We start from the raw sequence: 26,237 nt of genomic DNA, 5'->3' as shown, positions 1-26,237 counted from the left end.
GGCAAAATTGTGGGTATATCTGGTGGCATGAGAAAGCAAATTTTGGCGCAGTGCCTCGAAATTCTACCAATTCACTTCTGGCTACCACAAAAAAGGCAAACCACAGTTGGTCATCCTGCCCACAAATCTGAAACTATCTGGCTGGTAGGTAATCTGTGTACCTCATTTTGCCAGAGAGTAGCACACGAAATGCACAAACCTTATGAAATGTCTAATTCTCAGGCTCACCTGGGAGTACATTTGGTGTTTTTTTTGTAGCCCAATTTCATTCTGTAGGTGACAAAAAAAAAAAAAAGAGGGAGGGTGGACTTTACCTATTTTGTAATTCCCTCAAAAATGTTGTACACTACTATTTGCATGACAGGTAAAAGCATTAAAAGGCTGTAAATCAGGAAATGAAGGAAAAAGACAAGACACCAGGCAATCTCTAGTACAGTAAAACACAAAGACAACGAAGTCACCATGTTAAATTAATTTATTTTATTAATGCCAATCTAAATCCACGTTGATTTCGAAGGTTCTCATCCAAATATGCAAAGATTGACAGAAACATTGTTCCTTTTAATAGCCCCTATTAGTTGCTACTTGTTAAAACACTTTTTCAGCATCACATTGGATTGCATAAAAACAGATCTGAAGCTTATTCTTAGGGGTTGGTATATCTGTTTGCTGACTGCACAGCCACAGCACCTAAACGCCAACTAATCAGCACTTAATTTCATGTCCAACACCTCTTATCCACACAGTTTTGTAAGGCAAACTGAAAAACATCGGACAGATCTAGAAGGTGCTGGTAAGTATATGCAGGAAAATTAAGTTCTAAGTAAATTTTACAGCTATCATTACAATTTTCATTAATACACATATTCCAAGCTGGGTTAGAAGTTTGTAGCCTAATGGCTTTTATAGACTCGTGACTTCTGCAACCTTGCTTTCAGGATGACAGTTGTTGAACACATCTTGGATAATATCATCCAGCGGGAGGGAAGCACTATATTGCAGTGTTTCATTAATAAATAATTAAAGGACTGCAATAATTTACTCTCCCATCAGAAAGTTATACATCTCTCTCTTGGAAGGAAGCGGGTTAGAACTGATCTCAATTATGTTCCAATTTCACAACAGCACATAGGGTTGAGCATTACACAGCATAACACCATGGAGAGAATGTTTAGAAAGTACCATTTCGCATATTATCAGCTTCTGGTTATCTTATTATATATAGCAACTCCCAATTTTATGGCTATTCTAGAGGGAGATAAATGCACTAGATTTTCACTAGTGTATTTTCTTTCAGCACTGAGGTAGTTATTTCTGAGCCGACTGGGAGCGCATCTTGGGTGCTTCTGCAATGGATAGGCTACTCTTAAGCGGGCAGTAAATCATATGTGCTCTCTCGTGTATTCTGAACCAACCTCTGCAGAAAGAAAACCAATGTTGTCTATCAGGTTAGAAGCGAGAACACATGATCCACAGGCTGCTAAGACTTTGCATGAATTCTTGGATTCACAGCAGTGCTGAGAAAGCCTTAACAAGCATGAACCGCGAGGGACAGCCTCAGAGTAGGTAGGCATTTACTTTACATGAATAGTACAGTCCAAAATAACCATGGAATAGCAGTAGTTGATTCAGAAATGTCATCTTTCCAACTGAATACATAACATTCTTTAATTTATTTATCCTAGGCAGTTCAGACCTTTGGATGAACCTACAATTTCTCACGAAAGGAAAAAGATATTATAATATTAACACTGTACTAGCCACATTTACATTTCAAACATTTCAAACCTGAGAGTCAAACCTAAATGGATATTATCTGCAGTAATAATAATAAAAAAACATCCTATTTATTGTTATCTTTATGTTAAATAAATGAACTGGCCAGTGGTCAACATAAACAGTGCATGTGTCCTGAATCTCCAGGAAGGATATCCATAGCACCTCGTTAAATCGCTTTCAGTTATCTGACCGGGTGCCGCGGTCACATGTTATCTGAAGAATTGCCCACACTTTCAGCTTTCATGAAAGCACAAACCTGTCTGACATTGAGGGAGGGATGTATGAATGAATTACATGTTCTGATGCCACAGAACTTCAGTCCTTCATTTAACCTTTTATCGATTACACGCTAAATTATCCGGAAGTATAGTTTTTCAAGAAGTTGGTGTGGATTTTCGTACTTGTGTGAGGTGCAGTGAGAGCCAATTCAGATCTCATTTACATAAATTCAGTGATGTTTTAGACAAAAATAACAAACAAACAAAAGTGTGCACGAACATGCATGTGTGATGCGGGAAGACAGCAAGCCAGGAGAAGAGTGTCAAAATGTTATCTCGACACAGTGGCAAACCTGTTGACAATATTAATCACACATTGTTTTATCAACAGCTGGTGCTCGAAATGCAAAACTATACAAAAAAAGGATATCTGCAAAATTGCTAACCTGAACATATGTCGAATGAGCTTATGCGTTCGGTACCAATTTAGCTTTTAAGGAGCTATGTAATGTCATTTTCTTAAAGATTATTTCCACAATAAAAGGGACCTTACAAGGAATGATCCACAGCAGCAATATGTTATTGTTTCTATTCGGCTTCGTTTACTTATACCAGCTAGCACAGCAAGTAGTTTGTGCCTCCCATGTACATACTTGAGTGTGGGCATACTTTTCTGAAACACTTGCCACAAAATTGGCAAGTAGAGCAACTTCACACATATGTATGGTTAAAACATATGACCTGGAGTGGTTTCCTATGACTAGGCCTTCAAATATAAGGCACCAACTCGCACATATGTTTTCGGATGGTAATAAAAACTATTACATAAGCAATGTCTCTAGTAAGCGCGTACAAATCATTAAGAGGCACTACTGGCTTTCCTGTTATAGTGCAAGTATTCTAGCCCCAATGGCTGGGATCTTCCCAGCAACATACATTAGTGCATCACATTTTGGTTAACAGGTAACATATTGTTGGGGTGTACTTACAATGTGAAATAACAGATAAAAGCACAAATTCTACGAGGCAAGAGCACTCCCATGATCGTAGTAAATCAGCCATCGATTTTTTTGTTTTGTTTTGGGGTACCCCATCATGTTGCGGTATGACGGTGTTACGCTAGTAGACAGTATTGTCAGTTTACAGGACCCTCATTTTCTACACCAGACTCCAAAACGTTGACGCAATAATTAAATGTAAACAATTTATAGAGGCTGCTTTCCATCCATCCTTTACTGATGGGCCCACTAAAAACCAGTCCAGAAACAGTGCGACAGAGAAAAAAACCTCTTCAGACTCGGAAAAAAAACCTAAACATGGCAGAAATACAATATACAACGCTCAGGTATTCCCCCACCCCCTACAAAAGGAAGACCGTCTAGCAGCGCAGATAAGCATTCTCTTTTCCAAAGAGCAGTAACAGATCCCTAAACTTGGCCAACCTTTAATCGTCAGTACTTTTACCCCAAGGACAATCAACTGAACAAGGACAACACGAGTGGGAAAACATGTGACGGTCTTTCAATAAACTAGCGACTCTCTGGACATGACAAATTTGCTAGAGGTTTTATGTTACATCTAACCTCCGGATCAGTAAAATTTTGTTTCTTTACAGGCCAGACGACCTATAAATGAAATGATGATTTCGTTTTTATTCACTTAGTGGAGTTTTTGCTGAGGTGGAACAGTGCCAAAATATCATTCATGGCGTCCTTGATGTGCTTTCCGAAGCGATGCGAATCCTAGGAGGAAAAAACATAGTTTTGAATTACTATAGATTTAAAGAAGTACAAAATACGTGACCCAAAATCACAATTATGTTAGTTTGTTTTAACTTGTTTTCAATATATTATTTAAATCCTTGCATATTGGTGGTAATATGTGACATATATGTATCCTGCACAAGAACATTAAGGGCCTGATTTAGCGTGCTGTTATTCCATTAAGACAACAGAGTATTTTACTCTGTTAACTTGACGGAGAAACTGCACTACAAATTTAGAGATGTCCGCCGCCCCAGCAATAGTCACTTTTGTTCTATTTTATTAATAATTATCGATGTAAGAAGTATTAGTCCGTTTAATTCTATGAAAATGAACATTGACTGGAGATTCCAAATTATGTTAGGTTGTCCAGAACTGGAAATATGGAGCGAAATCTCCATTCACAAAAAGTGGTTGCAATTTGCACAGTTTTTCTTATGAATGGAAAACAATTTTGCGAACCAACCCAGATACTAATAGGTTGGTTCACAAAATTCAGAAACACAGTGAGTCACAACCTGACTTAGCTCATCAATATTCATGAAGTAGGTCACAAAATGCAACTCACTGCGAGTGGTTTGCCTTAGAGAGATTGTGGCATGCTGGGTTCTAACACCATGCCTGTTATCACTTTTTAATAAAGTAAACTATGTTTTTTTTTAATGCAGCCCATTTTCCATAAAGGAACCATATCAAATGGCTTTTTGGAAGGGGCTCCCTCAACAAGCCCTTTGAAATAGTGATTTGTTATACCTTTCTAAACCCTCTTTAGATTTGGTAACATGTTACCTAATCACAAAATGCGTGTAATAGCCATTTGCAGTTGTGAAGTACAGGGATTGTGACGCAATATGTCTTGGTAAATCAGGCCCCAATGTCCTTCCTACATGAAATGAGGCGGCAAACCTATTAATGCAGTATTATGTCAGAGAGCATATATTTGGACTAGATAAATTAGTACAATAATGATATGAGGCAAAACACATTTGTCAGGTGCTGCACTTAGTAACATAGGAGGACGTTTTAGAAATAAATCTATATCACGTGACCAGTAACAGGTCTGCAGTTTCTATGGGACTAACGTCAAAAAAGCATTACCCAAATATGGCCAAGGTAAACAAAATGGGTTCTAGTGTTTGGGGATTAAATGATTTCCAAAATGTAATCCTAGTAAAGTATACTGAGCTGTTACAGATTTAAATTACAGTAATTGTTGTGCAGGTTCCAAAAATGACTCCCACGTTTTACAACTAAATTTAGACCCCTACACACTGAGGAGAAGGCAAGGACAGATTAGTGACTGCAATATTTGAAGTGCCAGGAGCGGCATACATAGCATTTTTAAAAATTATTTTTCCGTTCTATTAAAGAGAGGTCCTGAAGTTATTGCCGGTGGCTTGTAGGGATGTCGGCATTTGTATGTGTAGTCCTGGCCCCTTGATATACCACCATAAAATAACTTTTGTCCAGAGATTTTCATTTTTGATTTGTGTTTAGTAATTTATAAAGTTAAATTTACCTTGGGAAAGACTTTGCTAACCCGGGCCAATTTTTTCCTGGACCACATTTTTAAAAATGGCAGATGTGTTGCAGTGATGATGTAATATTTAAGCAATCATGAGACTTATATACTTCATTTAAGTGTCAAAACATAGGTTTTGGGGGTCAAGTAGTCTTATATAGACAGAATTTAATTCCTCAGAGCAACCCTTTCTCCATTTTCCAAAATTGCAGCTATATACCGATATGTTTTAGCCATCATATTGGCAACTTATTTTAATGTTGTTTTTCTTTCAGGTTTTCAGTTGATTCAAATTTGTAAACATGCATGAAGCAGGTGGTAGCAAAGGATCTTCACCTCCTGTTGCTAACTACAAATTCTGAGGACTCCTTCAACAAAGAAAAATGTGTCTTATGCCAAACTAATCCGAACGAAAAGCTAACATCAACTGCGGCTGCACAGAAAAGAGTTTGAGATGCTGCAGAAATACGGCAAGACGAAGTTCACAAAAGATTGAAACTGATGGGTGAAGAGGATCAAATATTTTATCATAGTAACAAGTGCTACTAGTCGTATACAATGGGAAAAAGCCTGGGAAAAATTGTCAAAAAATAGCAGAAACAAGTGAATCAAAACAAGAATCTGATTCGTCTGAGAAAGCGACATCATACCCAGTGCCCACCCACTAAAAAGATTGTTGGCTAACTCCACCAACTGATCAGAAAGCAGAGCATCTTCAATGTGTTATGGGGTTTAGCCAGAACAAGGGCCAAAGGGATTGATGAAAAAACAAAGTACATAGTATACAATTCCTGAAGGGCAAACATGTTTTTATCTGAAGCAAACTTCTTCCAAGGTGAAGTTTTCTTAGCTGAGTTGCTGATCTAAACAGCCAGGTGGATGTATCTGCAGCCGATTTGTATGCCCACCCGAACAGCATGCGTGCATAATTCTAAAAATATGAATGTACAATGAGCTACCAGCAACATAACTGCCAGCCTTCAGTTAAGTTTGCACTTTTGAAAAAGCAAATAATGTTTTAAAGCCACTCGAGTGCTGGCTACTAAGTGAGATCAGAGAAATAATTATCAACATTGATGAAATTGTATTGATCGATAATAATTAAATTAAGATTTTTATGGTGAGAATGTTTAATGGCAATTTGTTTTTGTCAGTCTAACAAAAGAATGAGCCCTTATGGTGTTTCAGCTGATTTGACTTCTGAAGTTCCTGCTGCCAAAATAAGATCATAGGATGCAGTAAAATCAGCAGGAACCATTTTAAGAAAAGTCCTGTCCTAAAAGATTTAGACACTGGGCTTAATGACAAACTTTGTGATGCTCCAGAGCCCTGCAAATCCTGGGAGTCAACAAGAATGCCTTATGTTGTCTTAACATTTTCAATATCAGCAATGCAAAACTGTTACAAACAAAAGTTCTTCAGTTCAGAACAGAAGCCAACAACACCAATGATGGCTTTGAAGATATAAGCGAAGAAGTGAAAGGCAATCCCATGAACCGACAAGCTTATGCTGGGCAAAGGAACTGTCTTTTCCAAATCATGTTTTATCAATTACATCAAGGCAAAAAGAAAACTCCGCTACACATGTTGACTGCCCATCAATCTATGACAAGTGCAAAAGTAGGGTGCTAATCACTTCAATGAATAGGATTGGTGTATCAACAAGTTATGATGACATAGTAGAGAGCAGGAACTTGTTAGCAGCTTATGCTGTAAAATCTTGTGTATCCGACAGCACACCACTTCCAAGTCGCTTTACCAGGAAAGAATTTACAATTGCTGCTCTTGATAATTTTAAAGAAAGCTCTTCTTTGTCTGGAACATCCAGCACACATGATACCGCCATGGTGCTTTTTCAACACTGTACCAATGGTGTAGCTGCTGGAAAACAAGCTGTGTCAGCTGTAGGCATAAACAAACGGAGCTACAAACTTATAACCCAACTGCCTTGCCAATGTGTGCAAAATCACTGCAAGCCATCAACACGTCCTAGTTTACCGCAAAGTTCCAGAGTTGCTGAGGATATGGATCTTCTTCTACCTGCCGCTGCGGTCCGCAAAGCTGAGTTAGCAGAACTGATCATATTGCTTATTCGGTGCCAACTGAAGGATGAGGAAAAGCCAGTTTTTCTGTGGCCTGGAATTCATGCACTGATCTCCCAGAATACTGTCCCACTGAAGGTTGGGTTTTTACTAGTAAAACCATCACCAGTCACAAACTATTCAACAGTATACACAACTCTATAAAGAATTTCCAAAATGTGCAGTCAGCTTGAAGACCAGCCTGTCCTGACAATTTTCTGATATGAAGGTGTTTTACGAATTGTAGCTGACATTTTTATGAGCAATCCAGTAAAATTTGATGGGCGTTTCCCACATGACAAAAGTTGCGTTGCGGTGTGCAGGAAGTTATCTCAGTGGATGTGGCATAGACAATGCACATACTGAGGGTGACATCTTTGGAAGCAAAACTGTCCAGTCAGTATTGAGCGTAACTCATTATGTTCAATAGTTTGTTCGCCAGAAGGTATGTTCATCATATCTGAGGCTATAGAAACACTGCATTGGAATGCTTTCTAGAACAAAATGACAAATTAGGTTTTGCATATCTTATCTCAGAAGTGAACAAGGCACAGGGTCACTTCACGCAAAAGACATAATGCCAAGCCACGCAATGTTCAATATACTCTGTTCAAAATCAGAAATCCTCAAAACCAAGTCTGTAAAGTTTGTCAAAGAATGTGATGAAAAATCAGAACTTTACAAGTACTAGGGAAATGTTTTCCTCATGTTAGCTCTAGTGAAAAACTTGGTACATGCTGATTATGAAGGTGACTGGGAGCTTCATATGAAGACTGTGGAGTCACTGATTACTGTTTCTGCAAAGTTGATTGCATAAACTACCTGAGATATGGGTCCTGGTAATTGAAAAGAGTGAAGACGCTAGAGGTGGAAAATTCATCCAAAGACATTTTGTGGTAAAAGATTGAGAGGGAAGGTTCAGTGCTGGGGCTCCAGATATGAAACTGGTACAGACAGACCAGAGGTCACAGAAACGCTCCAAGGGAATTGCTGGTCAGTGAATATGTTGCTCAATGCCAGCTAGTTTACCATGAAGTCTTCTATTTGCAATGTTTTCAGAGAGGTGACAAAATCAAAATTGATGGAGCATTGTGAAACGTTCATCGTCACGAGAGGGGAACGTTTTAATGAACATGTAGACAGCCATCTTCATTTCATGCAGCAGCAAGGGAACCCCTTTGAAAAATAATGCGCCTGTGTAACTACACAACTTCATGACCAAACAATATGTGGATAATGATATAAAGACACGTCTACTAGATGTCCTGGACCATGGATCGAAACTATATGTAAAACTGAAGCAGGAGAGATTTGTATTGAAAGGGAAAAAGCTGTTTGACATCAGGAGAGATTTGTATTGAAAGGGAAAAAGCTGTTTGACATAGTCAATAAAACTAAACTTCCACGCTTTAATTGCCATAGTAAGAGTTTCGCCCAACTAGCTGCAGCAAAACAGGATACAAAAAAACAGTTTTGCAAGCACAGAGAAATGGATGTAGCAAAAGAAAGGGAGAATTTATCAAGGACATTCTGTCGCATGAGCTTCTGCCAACAAATGCATTATTTGATGGGATGGTGCAACCAAACCAGTGAAGCACAAATTTGCACAAGAGCTCGAAAAAAACCTTTCACCTGGACAATTTCAAAAGGAAAAGGTGTCCTCATGGAATACTGCTGTGGAGTCACAATTGCAAATGGTTGAGATTTCATCCATGCAGAACTTCGGAGAGGTTGTTCAGACTGTTCTACAGATATCAATGTCAGTGTGCACTTTGCAAGAACTTCACAATTTCTTTGAAAGTTATCCTGAAATATCTGTCAAAGAATGTAAAAGAATCAGACTAATGTCTACAAGTGGAACAATTTACCTTCCCTGCATCAAAAAAGTTGACACCTGTACCTGTGCAACCTGATAAATTCTGGTCATCAACATCGAACAAGATGAACTTGGAAATGTTAACCTGCCAAAACATTGCTCATGTGAACACTGAATTTCCAATTATTGCAAGTGGAATGATTGACAATGAGAAGCTGGTGCTAGCACAGATATATTCAAAAGGTACAGGACATATTGTTCAAGAACTCAACGGCTAATTGGAGGAAGATGACTTTCGTGTTGTGCCACATATTGAGTGGGTTGTTTGAAATGGTTCCAATCGAGTCATTGTACTGTGAAATGACACAGATATTATTACTGTGCTACTTAGATTTGTTGCAATGTTCATAAGGTAAGGACTGTCAGAGTTATGGAACTGTTATGGAACAGGCGAGAAGAGACACTTTATCCTGCTTCATATTAAGTACAAGAAACTTGACCCAGAGATGCCCAGTGTTCTTTTTAAGGCACATATTCTTATGGATGATGACACTAGGAGCAAAATTGGAACAATGCTTGCAACATTAACTGCTGAATCTGTGAGGTTTCTAAAAGGATTTGCTGAGACAGAAGAATGTGACTTTAAAGACGTAGAAAAATACCTTTTTCATGTGTGGAAAACGAGTTCTGACTGTCACACATTTGAAAATCTAAGGTACAGTGAGTTCAAGAGATCATTCTCGCTAAGTGACCTTCTTCCGATGTCATATTCTGTGCATGAACACATCAAAGAGGGTGCTACTTCATCAAAAGATGTGTAAATGTTTTGGGTCATGCATATGTAAAGAAAGATCTGTGTTAATTTGGTTGGGAAGATATTGATGGGGTGCTAAAACCTATGAAATTTCTAAAGCCCCTACCCACAGAACTTACATAGATATGTACTTGCAAAAACTTTGCTACAAAAAGATGTCCCTGTCAATATGCTCTTCTCAAATGTTTAACATTTTGCAAATATACCACAAGCAATTGCCACCACAAATAAAGTGAACTATGAAAATGTTTCTAAAACAGGAGTGATAAACATTATTTCTTTCATATTCAGATCATAAACATTGTTTGGTGTATACATAAAATGACTAAAAACTATTGGTATTTCTTTCATTTCTATATATGTCTCTTCTTCCTCTATTATTGCTGCCACTTTGGAAAATGGCAGAAAGGTTGCTCGGAGGAGTTATTTTCTGTCTCTATGAGACTGCTTAACCCCCAAAACCTATTTTTGACACCAAATCGAAGCACATAGGTCTCATGGTTCATGAAATATTACATTATCACTGCAACACATCTGCTATTTTTTTAAAAATGTCGGGCAGAAAAACTCAGCCCGGATCAACAATGTCTACCCAAGCTAAATTACTTCTCTAATGATCCAAAACACATATCAAAAATGAAACTCTCTGGACAACCATTTTTTTTTTTAAAGAGGTATATCAAGGGGAGAGGATCAGTGTGGCAAGGTTCAAAATGGTTTACCTTCATCTGAATGTACAATGCTTATTTATTGTGCTCTAGTGTTGCCTCTGTACTGTTATATTCTTGGACACTTATTGCATGGAAAGATAAGGTGTACAACATTGTTTAAAATATATTTTATTACATTTTTCGCATGAGCATCAACCTTTGTATAGAGAAGGAATTTCCATGTACTTGACCATCTGCAAGTATTCAAGGTGAAATGAAAATAGAGAAAATAAGGTAACAAGTATACGTGTTTCCTTTCTTGGAGTCACTCACAATTTAACCAGTAAAAAGTGTTAACAGTGCAATAACCTATTCACCTTTACATGACATTGCTACCACTCGATGAGGTATAAAATAAAAACTTTAAGTGTATGATTCATGATTGTGTTTTAAACAGTGCTGAGGTGTTTAAAGCATAGCTGCTGGGAGGGTTTTTCATCAGTTCCTTATGCATATCTTGTTCGAGGCTCTACCTCCACCTCGTCTGGCAAACCAAAAGCAGTAGTTTGTCTTAGCCCTTTGGCTTGCAAGCCTGTGCCCCCGTCACCTAGTGACTTTTAACCTACTTAGCTTGCTCTGTTTCAGTCCATTTGTTTCATTATTTCTATTAAGATGGCTGCCAATGTTTATAGTTATAGAAATGTTTTGATTTCCATTATCAGTGCCACTCTGTGAAGGCATCATTATCGGTGTCATGATCAGTGATGTACGTAGGTTTTAACGTCATGTCCCTTTCTCACTTTTGTGCGACAGGAACATAATGTAAACTTGTTGGGGATTGTTTAAACAATTACTGCAACAAGTCTGTCCCCTGTCAGTTGTTTGTGAACATACCTGCGCCAGGGTCCTACATGATCTGTATAAATACATCTCACACTGACAAGATCATTAGAGGGATTCCTTCCAGATGCCATCTACACTGCACATCACCTTGCTGCAGAACTCAGCCTTTGTGTCACTACGGAGTCTGACCTAGAGACCTAATTCCAAGGTAACGAGGGTTTGAGGTTGCTTCTCAAGGACATGGTACTGGCAGACTATGTTTGTCATACCTAGCTCTCATTAGGTTAGTGATTAGGTTCTCATTGCTAGGAATTTTACATCTCATGTTTATTGTAAGATGGTGAGGGGTTTTCTATTCATAACTCTCATCTTCACAATTATGCTTCTTTTACTGTTCATTATCATAATCATTGCAGCTCATACATTTTACCCTAGGTTGCAGTCTTTTCAATAAACCTTTCCTGCATCTCCTTCATTGCCAGTGTGTGACTAAGACTTATTGCTAACGAGAGAAAAGGGTAACTTCCGTTCCACCATGACTTCCCTGAGAGGTTTTATCTAGATTCCATATGTAAGGCTGTCAGAAATCACCTTTTACTGTTTGAGATTTTGGTGAGGTACTGCTTGTGGGCCTGGAGGATTGGGCTGACAGTAGCGACTTGTTGTAGGAGTGGCGTGGTCACCTACAAACTAAATTGCTGTCATCCTTAAACCAGTAGTTTCACCTAGGAGTGAGAGTCCAACTATGACAGGTACCCTGATCGGAGAACAAATGCTTAGGCACTATGGGCATCACACCCTCCTGGACCAGTCCAGGGCAATTAAGATGACATGTATCCAGTATGTCTTGACCTTCTTCAGAATTTGAAGCAAGAGGGGTAGTATTTTTCTTCCAACCCAGAGGTCTCCTTTTTCCTTTTGCTCCATTTAACTGCTGAGTGTTTTCCTCTTAGCATAAAGGCAGCTTTCTTGACTGAGTCAAACAATCCAGTTGGCTCTAAAAGTCTTATCTTCTGAAGCACTGTAGACTGTGACATCTTTGGTGTCAAGATAATATTTTGAACACCAATTTGAACAACCCTCCACTGAAAGCCCTGGAGGAAATTCCAACAGGAAAGACTATTGATACTTCACAATTGATAGTGGAGAATAAATCTAGCCAGGGCAAATCCCACTGGTCAAAGATGCTTAGCACCACCTCCAGGTGAAGGTGACACCCATGATTCACCAGCCAACACCTGCGCAGCTAGTCAGCTCTGGCATTCAGCAATCTTGCTAGACAGTTGGCTACCAGAAAAATATGTTCTGCTGTTCCAGCCATCGGCAGTGATCTAAACGCCTCCTAGGATCTAGAATCCCACTCTGCCCTGCTTGTTGCAGTTCCACGTGGCAGTCATATTGTTGTGTTGGCCTATGCCAGACTCTTCATGATGGACGGCAGGAAGGTTTTTAGATCCAGATGGATCACTTGATGCCCCAGACATCAGCTCTGTGCCCGAGACCAGAGGCCTCTGATATCCTCTTCAAACCCATCAGCGAGGCATTTGTCGTAACAGTGAAGTCTAAATTGGAAAGAGAGAGTGGCCTGACGCAGAGCAGGTTGGTGATAGTCTGCCACCAGAAGAGATCTTGAGGAGTTTTTCAAGAATTCTAGGGAGTCTGAGAGCTAGCCCCACTGAAACCTGATGTTTTACGTCAGAGCCTGCTAATACTGTCTGGCGTTCAGGATGAGAAGGAAGCACAAGTTTCCAAGGAAGCCTCAAAGTTGTTGTCACCGAGGGTCAGGATTGAGCCTGAAACATTTGTGTCATATCTTAAATGTCCTTGACTCGCTATGTCAGTGAACAGCCAAAAACACTGCAGTATCCTGAAGTGCCCCAATTAATTGAGTCCTTTGTGTATGGCACAGGCTCCAATTCGCCTTGTTGAAGGAAAACACCAAAGATGTGAAGAGTTCGTGAATGGTCCGGAGGTTGTCTACGACAAACTACAGTGAACCTGAATTAGCAGGACTACATTTATCCCCAACCTCTCAGGATGGGCAGTGACCATCTCCATCACTTTAGTGAATACCTGAGGATCAGAGGGAAGGACAAAATAGAAGTGGCATTGTGGGCAAAATCACAATGGGTTGGAATGCAGTGGCGGCCGGCAGCTTTAGGAGGGATGGGGGCGGGCGGGGCACACACACACTCTCATTCTTTCACACACAGACATGCACGCACACACGCACATCCATTAACAACATTCATACAATTCAAACATGCACGCACCAGACATTCATTTTAAAACATCACACATACTCATTCTTTCACACACGCACGCACATCCATTAACAACATTCATACCATTCAAACATGCACGCACGCACCAAACATTCATTTTAAAACATCACACACATTCTTTCACACACAGACATGCACGCACGCACATCCATTAACAACATTCATACAATTCAAACATGCACGCACGCACCAGACATTCATTTTAAAACATCACACACACTCATTCTTTCACACACGCATGCACACACATCCATTAACAACATTCATACCATTCAAACATGCACGCACGCACCAAACATTCAATTTGAAACATCACACAAACACACACACTTACCTTCGGCCTCCAGGTCCCAGGAGGGCTGGGACTGCTGCCTTCCCTCATTGGCTAACCTTAGGTCAGCCAGTGAGGGAAGGCAGCAGTCCCAGGCTTGTCACAGAGTGGGATGGGGTCAGTGAGACTGCTGACCCCACCCTACTCTGTGACGAAGTGTCACTGATTGACACTCGCCCTGGGCACTTCAGGGCTGAAACTGAAGCGCCCAGGGAGAGTGTCAATTGGTGACTCTTTCCTCGTCACCCAGGGGAGGGCCTCGAGGCACCTTTGCTGGGCCGAGGAGGTCACGCCCCTAGGAGCTGTGATCTCCTCAGCCCAGGCAGCCAGGAGTCTGCGCAAATCGCCCATGTCTGCTTCTGGCTGCCTGACCTGAACATGAAGAGTGTCTGTCAGGCTGACCTTGTTCAGCCCGACAGACACTTTTCATTGGGGGCAAAAGGTGGGGGGCGTGGCCCCTCCGCCCTAAAGGACGGGCCACCACTGTTGGAATGCTACCCAGAGCAACTGTCCTGGTTAAACTTATTGCAAGCATTCCTTCCATCATCTTTTGGGTGTTTGCCTGGTCCACCTTGAACCACAGACAAAGTCAGCAGAACTACAAGATGGGTACATTAATCATAGGATAACATCCAATTTCCTGAGTCCAGAGTTGAAAACCAAAGTAAGGTTTTCGTAGGAAGTTGGCTCTGTATTGAAAATGTCACTTACCCAGTGTACATCTGTTCGTGGCATTAGTCGCTGCAGATTCACATGTTTGGCACAGTCCGCTGCCTGGTGTTGGGCTCGGAGTATTACAAGTTGTTTTTCTTCGAAGAAGTCTTTTTGGTCACGGGACCGAAGGACTCCTCCCTCCTCGGCTCCATTGCGCATGGGCGTCGACTCCATCTTAGATTGTTTTCCCCGCAGAGGGTGAGGATGGAGTTGTTTGGTATAAATAGTGCCCATGCAATGGAGTGAATATGTATGTACGTTAAGAGTTTCTAATAATTATTTACAAATGTTCAGATGTTTAAGATTTATGATCTACTTCTAAACGGCTACAGGCTTCCCGGGGAGGTGGGAGGGTACATGTGAATCTGCAGCGACTAATGCCACGAACAGATGTACACTGGGTAAGTGACATTTTCAGTTCGATGGCATATGTTGCTGCAGATACACATGTTTGGCATAGACTATAAAGCAGTTACCTCCCCTAAAAGCGGTGGTTTAGCCTGTAGGAGTTGAAGTAGTTTGGAATAATGTTCTTAGTACAGCTTGGCCCACTGTAGCTTGTTGTGCATTTAGTACGTCTACACAGTAGTGTTTAGTAAACGTATGAGGCGTAGACCAGGTTGCAGCCTTACATATTTCGCTCATAGGAATGTTTCCTAGAAAGGCCATTGTAGCACCTTTCTTTCTGGTTGAGTGTGCCTTTGGTGTAATAGGCAATTCTCTTTTGGCTTTAAGATAGCATGTTTGAATGCATCTGACTATCCATCTAGCAATGCCTTGTTTAGAGATTGGATTTCCTATGTGTGGTTTTTGAAAAGCTATGAACAGTTGTTTTGTTTTCCTGATTAGCTTTGTTCTGTCAATGTAATACATTAGTGCTCTTTTGATGTCTAATGTATGTAGTGCCCTTTCAGCCACAGAATTTGGTTGTGGGAAGAACACTGGCAATTCTACTGTTTGATTTAAATGGAATGGTGAGATTACTTTTGGCAGAAATTTTGGATTTGTTCTTAGAACTATTTTATTGTTGTGTATTTGAATAAATGGTTCTTGTATGGTAAATGCCTGTATTTCACTTACTCTTCTGAGGGATGTGATTGCAATGAGAAATGCGACCTTCCAGGTTAGATATTGCATTTCACAGGAATGCATGGGTTCGAAAGGTGGACCCATGAGTCTTGTTAAGACGATGTTAAGATTCCATGAAGGAACTGGTGGTGTTCTTGGTGGTATAATTCTTTTTAGCCCTTCCATGAATGCTTTAATAACTGGTATTCTAAATAGAGACGATGAATGAGTAGTTTGTAGGTAAGCAGATATTGCTGCGAGGTGTATTTTTATAGATGAAAAAGCGAGATTTGCTTTTTGCAAATGTAGTAAGTATCCTACTATGTCTTTAGTAGAGGCATGTAATGGTTGTATTTGATTGGCATGGCAGTAGTAAACAAATCTTTTCCACTTAGATGCATAGCAGTGTCTAGTGGAAGGTTTTCTAGCTTGTTTTATGACCTCCATGCATTCTTGTGTGAGGTCTAAGTGTCCGAATTCTAGGATTTCAGGAGCCAAATTGCCAGATTCAATGATGCTGGGTTTGGATGCCTGATCTGTTGTTTGTGTTGTGTTAACAGATCTGGCCTGTTGGGTAGTTTGACATGCGGTACTAGTGAAAGGTCTAGTAGAGTTGTATACCAAGGTTGTCTTGCCCATGTGGGTGCTATCAGTATGAGTTTGAGTTGGTTTTGACTCAACTTGTTTACTAGATATGGAAGGAGAGGGAGAGGGGGAAAAGCGTACGCAAATATCCCTGACCAACTCATCCATAGAGCATTGCCTTGTGATTCGCGGTGTGGGTACCTGGATGCGAAGTTTTGGCATTTTGAGTTTTCTTTTGTTGCAAACAAATCTATCTGGGGTGTTCCCCAAATTTGAAAGTACTTGTTCAGAACTTGGGGGTGAATTTCCCATTTGTGGACTTGTTGGTGGTCTCGCGAAAGGTTGTCTGCTAGTTGGTTTTGTATTCCTGGAATAAATTGTGCTATTAGGCGAATGTTGTTGTGAATCGCCCACTGCCAAATTTTTTGTGTTAGGAGGCACAATTGTGTTGAGTGTGTTCCTCCTTGTTTGTTTAAATAATACATTGTTGTCATGTTGTCTGTTTTGACAAGAATGTATTTGTGTGTTATTATGGGTTGGAAGGCTTTTAACGCTAGAAATACTGCTAACAGTTCTAGGTAATTGATGTGAAATTTGGTTTCGTGTATATCCCATTGTCCTTGAATGCTGTGGTGATTGAGGTGTGCTCCCCACCCTGTCATGGAAGCATCTGTTGTTATAACGTATTGAGGCACTGGGTCCTGAAATGTCCGCCCTTTGTTTAAATTTTTGCTGTTCCACCATAGAAGCGAGAGGTATGTTTGGCGGTCTACCAACACCAGATTTTGAAGTTGACCCTGTGCCTGTGACCATTGTGATGCTAGACACTGTTGTAAGGGTCGCATGTGTAGTCTTGCGTTTGGGACAATGGCTATGCATGATGACATCATGCCTAGAAGTTTTAGCACATGTTTTGCTTGTATCTTTTGGTTTGGAAACATAGCACTTATTACCTTGTGGAATGCCTGCACTCTTTGTGGACTTGGAGTGGCAATTCCTTTTGATGTGTTGATGGTTGCTCCTAGATATTGTTGTGTTTGACACGGTTCTAGGTGTGATTTTGTATAGTTGATGGAAAACCCCAGTTTGTGAAGGGTTTGTATGACAAATGTGGTGTCGTTTGCGCATTTTTTTACTGTGTTGGTCTTGATTAGCCAATCGTCTAGGTAAGGGAACACATGTATCTGTTGTCTCCTGATGTGTGCTGCTACTACTGCTAGACATTTTGTGAACACTCTTGGTGCAGTTGTTATTCCGAATGGCAACACCTTGAATTGGTAATGTATTCCTTTGAATACGAACCGTAGGTACTTTCTGTGAGAAGGGTGTATTGGTATATGAAAGTACGCATCCTTTAGGTCTAATGTGGTCATGTAATCTTGCTGTTTGAGCAGTGGAATGATGTCTTGTAGTGTGACCATGTGAAAATGGTCCGATGTGATGTAGGTATTTAGTGTCCTGAGATCTAATATTGGTCTTAATGTTTTGTCTTTTTTTGGAATTAGAAAGTACAGGGAGTAAACTCCTGTGTTTTTTTGTTGTACTGGTACTAACTCTATTGCATCCTTTTGCAGTAGTGCTTGAACTTCTAGTCCTAAAAGTTCTAAATGTTGTGGTGACATTTTGCGTGTTTTGGGGGGGATGTTTGGTGGGAAGTTGTGGAATTCTATGCAATAGCCATGTTGGATTATTGCTAATACCCAATTGTCTGTTGTAATCTGTTGCCAAGATTGGTAGAATTGGCTTAGTCTTCCCCCCACTGGTGTTGAGTGAAGGGGTTGCGTGACTTGAAAGTCACTGTTTAGGTGGAGGTGTTTTTGGAGTCTGGAATCTTCCCCTACTCCTTGGGAATTGACCCCCCCGATATCCCCTGAAACCTCCCCTTTGGAAGGAACCCTGATATGGTGTGGTTCTTGTTTGTTGGCTGGTGGTGTCTGTGGGTTGGCCACGAAACCCCCCTCTAAATGGAGTTTTTCTGAAAGAGCCTCTGCTCTGCGGGGAGTAGAGTGCGCCCATGGCCTTGGCCGTGTCTGTGTCCTTTTTAAGTTTTTCAATGGCTGTATCCACTTCAGAGCCAAAAAGTTGTTTCTCGTTGAAGGGCATATTAAAGACAGCCTGCTGGATTTCAGGTTTGAAGCCTGAAGTGCGTAGCCAAGCGTGTCTCCTTATGGTGACAGCAGTGTTGACTGTTCTTGCTGCAGTATCGGCTGCGTCTAGTGAAGAGCGGATTTGATTGTTTGAGATCGTTTGTCCCTCTTCCACTATTTGCTGCGCCCTTTTTTGGTATTCCTGGGGAAGATGGTCTACGAGAAGTTGCATCTCGTCCCAGTGTGCGCGGTCATATCTGGCCAGCAGCGGTTGTGAATTTGCGATGCGCCACTGGTTGGCTGCCTGTGATGCTACTCTTTTCCCTGCCGCATCAAATTTTCGGCTTTCTTTGTCCGGAGGTGGGGCGTCGCCAGATGTATGTGAATTTGCTCTCTTGCGAGCTGCCCCTACTACCACGGAGTCAGGTGGTAACTGCGAAGTAATAAACACTGGGTCTGTGGGTGGTGGTTTGTATTTCTTATCCACCCTTGGGGTGATGGCTCTTGATTTTACGGGCTCTTCAAAAATTTGTTTTGCGTGCCGTAACATCCCTGGTAGCATTGGGAGACATTGATATTGGCTGTGTGTAGCCGAGAGGGTGTTAAATAAAAAATCATCCTCTATAGGATCGGAATGCAGTTGGACATTGTGGAATTCTGCTGCCCTAGCCACCAGTTGCGAGTATGAGGTACTGTCCTCTGGCGGTGACGGCTTTGTGGGGTATGACTCGGGATCATTGTCCGGCACTGGGGTGTCATACAGGTCCCAAGCGTCTTGATCCTGATCGTCATGACTTATGGTAGTTTGCGCTGGTGAGTGCATTTGTGGCGGTGTTTGTGCCGGCGATGCCTGTGGTGGAGAGGGCGGAGGCGTGACTTTTTTAACCACTTTGGCTTGTGGTTGTGCGTCATCCTTTGGAAGTCCGATCCTTCTTTTCCTCATGATTGGGGGAAGGGTTGATATCTTCCCTGTGTCGTGCTGGATGTACAGTCTCTTTTGTGTGTAGTCCGATTCTACACTTTGGAGCTCTTGTCCAAATCTGTGCATTTGGCCACTTATTCCTTGTTCCTCTGAGTAGGATGAAGGTGTGGTATTTTTCGGCGCCGAGAGAGAATCTTTTTTCGGTTTCGGCACCGACAGAATTTTTGTTCCTTTCGGCATGGATTCTCGGTGCCGATGTTTTTCGGTGCCGGTATCTTGTTTTTGTCTCTCGGAGCCGCTTTCTCGGCTCCGAGGTTGCTCCATGGCGGTCCCTCGACCGGAGTCGGGTGTCTTCGCTATGGGCGTGCCCTTTTTCGGCGCCTTCGACGGGTCGCCTGTTTTATGGGTCGAGCCATGGCCTGTTGGCAGTGGCGTCCCCTGGGCTTTCGGTTTGTCGATGGATTTACTTTTCGACGTCTTACTCACAGTTTGTTGCTGTTGTTCGACGTCGGAGTCTCCGGATTCTGATTCCGGAACCGAGAATGTTTCCTCTTCCTCGTCGAAACGTTGTTTTGTCGACGTGGACGCCATTTGTTGACGCCTGGCTCTTCGGTCCCGGAGTGTTTTTCTGGACCGGAAGGCTCGACAGGCTTCACAGGTATCCTCCTTGTGCTCGGGGGACAAGCACAAGTTACAGACCAAGTGCTGATCTGTATAAGGATACTTACTGTGACATTTTGGGCAGAAACGAAACGGGGTCCGTTCCATCGGCTTCGATGTCGCACGCGGTCGGGCCGACCAGGCCCCGATGGGGGATCGAAACTACCCCAAAGTCTTCCGATGATCGGTGTCGATGTACCTAACTATCCCGATACCGAACGGAACAATACCGACGCTTTCTTCCGAGATTCTGACTAACTTTCCGAACCGAATCACGGAGCGAAAAGGAATACGTCCGAACCCGACAGCGGAAAAAAACAATCTAAGATGGAGTCGACGCCCATGCGCAATGGAGCCGAGGAGGGAGGAGTCCTTCGGTCCCGTGACCAAAAAGACTTCTTCGAAGAAAAACAACTTGTAATACTCCGAGCCCAACACCAGGCAGCGGACTGTGCCAAACATGTGTATCTGCAGCAACATATGCCATCGAACGCACTATTTCAAAGTAAGGAATAGTATGCACAGAGTCCAAGGGTTCCCCTTAGAGGTAAGATAGTGGCTAAAAGAGATAATTCTAATGCTCTATTTTGTGGTAGTGTGGTCGAGCAGTAGGCTTATCAAAGGAGTAGTGTTAAGCATTTGTTGTACACACACAAGCAATAAATAAAGAACACACACTCAGAGACAATTCCAGGCCAATAGGTTTTTGTATAGAAAAATATCTTTTCTTAGTTTATTTTAAGAACCACAGGTTCCAGATTTACTTGTAATACTTCAAATGAAAGGTATTGCAGGTAGGTACTTTAGGAACTTTGAATTAGCAAAATAGCATATACAGTTTTCACATAAATGACATATAGCTATTTTAAAACTAGACACTTAGTGCAATTTTCAACAGTTCCTGGGGGAAGTAAGAGTTTGTTAGTTTTTGCAGGTAAGTAAACCACCTACGCTACGGGGTTCAAGTTTGGGTCCAAGGTAGCCCACCGTTGGGGGTTCAGAGCAACCCCAAAGTTAACACACCAGCAGCTCAGGGCCGGTCAGGTGCAGAGGTCAAAGTGGTGCCCAAAACGCATAGGCTTCAATGGAGAAGGGGGTGCCTCGGTTCCAGTCTGCCAGCAGGTAAGTACCCGCCTATTCTGAGGGCAGACCAGGGGGGTTTTGTAGGGCACCGGGGGGGACACAAGTCCACACAGAAAGTACACCCTCAGCGGCACGGGGGCGGCCGGGTGCAGTGTGCAAACAAGCATTGGGTTTGTAATAGAAAGCAATGGGAGACCAAGGGGTCTCTTCAGCGATGCAGGCGGACAAGGGGGGGGGGGGGCGCCTCGGGGTACCCACTACCTGGGCAAGGGAGAGGGCCACCTGGGGGTCGCTCCTGCACTGGAGGTCGGATCCCTCAGGTCCTGGGGGCTGCGGGTGCAGTGTCCCTACCAGGCGTAGGGTTCTTGAAAGCAGGCAGTCGCTGTGTGGGCTCAGGGGGGTCAACTCTGGCTACTCACGGTCTCGCAGTCGCCGGGGAGTCCTCCCTGAAGTGATTGTTCTCCACAAGTCGAGCCGGGGGCGTCGGGTGCAGAGTGCCAAGTCTCACGCTTCCGGCGGGAAACGCGAGTTGTTTCAAAGTTGCTTCTTTGTTTCAAAGTTGCAGTCTTTGGTGAACAGAGCCGCTGTCCTCTGGAGTTCTTGGTCCTTCTAGATGCAGGGCAGTCCTCTGAGGCTTCAGAGGTCGCTGGTCCCTGTGGAAAGCGTCGCTGGAGCAGTATCTTTAGAAGTGGGGAGACAGGCCAGTAGAGCTGGGGCCAAAGCAGTTGGTGTCTCCGTCTTCTCTGCAGGGTTTTTCAACTTAGATTCCTGCAACCTAAGAAGAAGAGGACTGCTGAGTTCCTAGGTTCTGGGGAGCCCCTAAATACTGAATTTAGGGGTGTGCTTAGGTCTGGGGGGTTAGTAGCCAATGGCTACTAGCCCTGAGGGTGGCTACACCCTCTTTGTGCCTCCTCCCTGAGGGGAGGGGGGCACATTCCTATCCCTATTGGGGGAATCCTCCATCTGCAAGATGGAGGATTTCTAAAAGTCAGAGTCACCTCAGCTCACGATGCCTTAGAGGCTGTCCTGACTGGCCAGTGACTCCTCCTTGTTTTTCTCATTATGTCCTCCGGCCTTGCCGCCAAAAGTGGGGCCGTGGCCGGAGGGGGTGGGCAACTCCACTAGCCGGAGTGCCCTGGGGTGCTGTAACAAAGGGGCTTTTTGAGGCTCACCGCCATGTGTTACAGTTCCTGCAGGGGGAGGTGATAAGCATCTCCACCCTGTACAGGTTTTGTTACTAGCCACAGAGTGACAAAGGCACTCTCCCCATGTGGCCAGCAACATGTCTGGTGTGTGGCAGGCTGCTAAAACTAGTCAGCCTACATGGATAGTCAGTTAAGGTTTCAGGGGGCACCTCTAAGGTGCCTTCTGGGGTGTATGTTACAGTAAAATGTACACTGGCATCAGTGTGCATTTATTGTGCTGAGAAGTTTGATACCAAACTTCACAGTTTTCAGTGTAGCCATTATGGTGCTGTGGAGTTCGTGCATGACAGACTCCCAGACCATATACTCTTATGGCTACCCTGCACTTACAATGTCTAAGGTTTTGCTTAGACACTGTAGGGGCATAGTGCTCATGCACTTATGCCCTCACCTATGGTATAGTGCACCCTGCCTTAGGGCTGTAAGGCCTGCTAGAGGGGTGACTTACCTATCCTGCATAGGCAGTGTGAGGTTGGCATGGCACCCTGAGGGGAGTGCCATGTCGACTTTGTCGTTTTATCCCCACTAGCACACACAAGCTGGCAAGCAGTGTGTCTGTGCTGAGTGAGGGGACCCCAGGGTGGCATAAGATATGCTGCAGCCCTTAGAGACCTTCCCTGGCATCAGGGTCCTTGGTACCAGGGGTACCAGTTACAAGGGACTTACCTGGATGCCAGGGTGTGCCAATTGTGGAAACAAAAGTACAGGTTAGGGAAAGAACACTGGTGCTGGGGCCTGGTTAGCAGGCCTCAGCACACTTTCAAATCAAAACTTAGCATCAGCAAAGGCAAAATGTCAGGGGGTAACCATGCCAAGGAGGCATTTCCTTACAGTTTTTTAACTTGACGTTCCTCTAAAAGGCTTCAACATGCAGCGACCCATGATGGGTCTGAGACCTCAATTCCAGAAGTAGTGGATACAGCACCCTTGCCCCCGGCACTCAACTGAGTGCACCTTTGGTTAACAGAAGAATTATTTCCTGCATCAAGACTGTGGTGTGCTCTTCCAAGACAAGACTAGGTAGGGGAAGAAATGAAAGGTAGAGCATAACCCTGTGAACAATTTGTAAGATTCACCACTCTGATGGTATGGATCTTCAGTCGGGTAAGAAATGCTTTATTCTGCCTTCTAACGGTCAGGCATCACCTTGTGAGGGCAAACTAATGTGGCTTTTCGATCACTGCAGGCAAAGAGGAGGATTTACTGGATTGCTGCTGTGCTGGTGTGAATAGTTTCCGCTGTTGTACACACACTGAGGGTCGAAAGGATTGTGTTGGTTGCTGGCGTTGTCAGTAAGCTAACTTCCTGTACTGATGTGAAAACTGATAAGCTAGTGATAACAGCCCCAAGCACTGTGGCGCGGCTGTCTTTAAAGCATTGCAGTGCAAAAGCAGCCTGGTGCCAGCATAGGGAATGTCCATAAGGGACACTAAACCAAACAACTCTTGCCATCTGTGCATGACACTTGTGCCCATATATACGTCTATGCAATCCTTAGTGTCCAGGCTAACCAGAGCTCATACTTCACATCATTCTGACCACTATGTATTGTATGGATTAAAGAGGCCTTAAAGCCCTGAGAGATGACAGGCATGGTCTTGCTGGCCCAACGCACAATGAATCGGTGTACCTTCCCAGAAGACGACCAGCATGAATAGATCTGAGGGCTAAACTAACTGAAGAAAACATTAACTTTTCTAAGGCATCAATTATTTTCGATTTTATGTCCGAAGGTCTGGTCAGAAAGGAATTCAGTTTGACCTAACCTATAAATTTCTGAACAATCAGGATTTCAATATTTGGTTACAACTTCTGTATCACCAGGAGCCAGCCTGTATCGCATAGCCACAGGTTAACTAACAGGAGAACATGAGCATAGATTGGACCAAGTTGCCATAAGGCATCAGTAATGGCATCACTGAAAAGCAGCAATGGCTCAGAAAAGGCTGAGCCTGGTGGAAGAATCTCAGTCAATACCTCTGTCTTTTTCTCAATAGTGCACTTGCAAGTCCAGAGCTTCCGCTGCCCTCTGAACCATCACTGCAAATGGCACAATTTCTTCCATAGGTGGCCAGTTCATGAGTCTAGCTGTTTCAGGCGATGTCTCTAGCCCATTGGAATTCTGAAGGTATAAATATAAGGTATCCTCAGTATTACCAAGGGGAAATAAGTGGTCCCTGTCATTGTTGGTGGCCAAAGGACTTTTGGTGCAAACTGCACTGGGTCAAAATAAGAACCAAAGATAGCCTCAAGCCTCTGGTAGTACTTATGTTGTGGCAGGGGTTTCAGTTGTGTAACAACTGGCTGTGCCTTTTTGATCTTGTAGCGTTACATGGGCCTGGAGCCGGTCTATGTCCGCTAGGGTTAGAGACTGGCATCAGATCATGAGCCAGCAGAGCCAGGTTTGGCACCAGTACAGAAGGAACTGGTGAGGACCTTGATGCGGGTGTAGAGGCCAGGATTAGAGGTGCATCAGGCTCAGTAACGGATGCTGAGGGAGCAGATAGCATAGAGGTCACACCCTCTAGTCCAAGTGGAGGCTCACATGGCTCCATTGGCTCAGAAGGTACACAAGAGGGAGCCAGAATTGCACTCTGTGGAGGGTGCCTTCTGCCGCAGGACTGAAGATGGCCTGGGAATTTTGGGTTTCACCGGGACCAGTTACAGAGCTGGTCAGATTCAAGTGACACCAAGAGACTGTGATCTCTATCTTGATGCCCTGGTGTCTTCTTGCTAGACTTCAAGTGGCAGGATGGGGTCAAGTCCTGTTTAGCCTTCATTCAATGATGTCTAGTATTCGACTTACCACAAGACTTCTACCAGGAAGCAGACTTTTTGAAGGAAAAACCTTGGCTCTGCGACTTGGAGCAAGATCTTATGTTCTGTGACGTAAAGCTTTGCTTCCCACTTCCTAATTGCCTTTGGGCGCACAGAAGCACACTTGTTGCACAACTTAGGAGCTGTAGCCAGAGCCAAGCATCACAAACACATCTTGTGTGGATTCGGGAGCAACATTTGCTTCCTGCAGTCTCGGCACAGTTTACATCCTATTATTTTCAGTGGGATATAGTTCTCTAGCACAAGGTTGTAGAATTTTGGAAGTCATGGGAAGACCGTTAAAGTTGGAAGTTTAGCACTGACCCCGCATCAAAGGACAAGGCAAGAAAGGAACTTATGTTAGAACACAGGGGTGGTGTTTATATGCATCTTCTCTCCGTCACTTACTGGGTGGTAAGAAGTCGCCAGTAGGTGCACAATGCCACCTACCAGTGTGCAGGAGCACTGCTGAAAATATCTTCAGATTTATTCTTGCGCCTGAAGATATGCTTAGGGTGAGGAATCTGTGGTTAGGAGAATTCATCAGAACATTACGTTCTATGTTTAGTACTCACTTGTCCAAAGTGATTTACTGCCATTCTTACAGCAAGTCACCTAGTCTGCCCCAACTGGAATATGTAATCAAATGTGCTTCTGACTGAGTTAATTGCTACTTAGTCCTGCACTTCAATGGGCTCGAGCTTTTCCAAGGTCAAACGTTAGAGGCTGTTTTCTGAGGGCGCCTGTTTCCGCCTCCTGCCACCGCCACTCAATGACAATTGTGACCAAAACAATTTACATTGATTTCCTTACACGCTGCAGATGCGCTGTTACAATTTTTATGTATATTGCTCCAATTTAAGATGGCAGCCGCATGTCATGCAAGATGACGGCATGAGGAGGCCACCTCTTTTCTTCTGTCGTTGCTTTTTTTTTTTAGCTATCTGATCCGCTTAAGGGGGTAGTTTTATTTTGGTGCCCGGGCTTAATTTTT

General features: G+C 43.0%; 1 protein-coding gene across 3 annotated transcripts in view; it reads right to left on the bottom strand.

Annotated features, from left to right (window-relative positions):
- Positions 1-457: 457 nt before the first annotated feature.
- Positions 458-26,237, bottom strand: part of CPT1A (carnitine palmitoyltransferase 1A) — a 522,885-nt gene continuing 497,105 nt past the window's right edge. For all 3 annotated transcript variants that reach the window (XM_069223030.1, XM_069223032.1, XM_069223031.1), the window contains exon 19: positions 458-3,739. In XM_069223030.1, coding sequence (XP_069079131.1) covers positions 3,653-3,739 — 87 coding nt within the window. In that variant the 3' untranslated portion in view covers positions 458-3,652. The remainder of the gene's footprint in view (positions 3,740-26,237) is intronic.

The sequence above is a fragment of the Pleurodeles waltl genome, chromosome 3_1, assembly GCF_031143425.1.
Source record: "Pleurodeles waltl isolate 20211129_DDA chromosome 3_1, aPleWal1.hap1.20221129, whole genome shotgun sequence".
Lineage (NCBI taxonomy): Eukaryota > Metazoa > Chordata > Amphibia > Caudata > Salamandridae > Pleurodeles > Pleurodeles waltl.
Note: the sequence above shows the minus strand (reverse complement) of the source record. Positions and strands in the feature narration are given on the sequence as shown.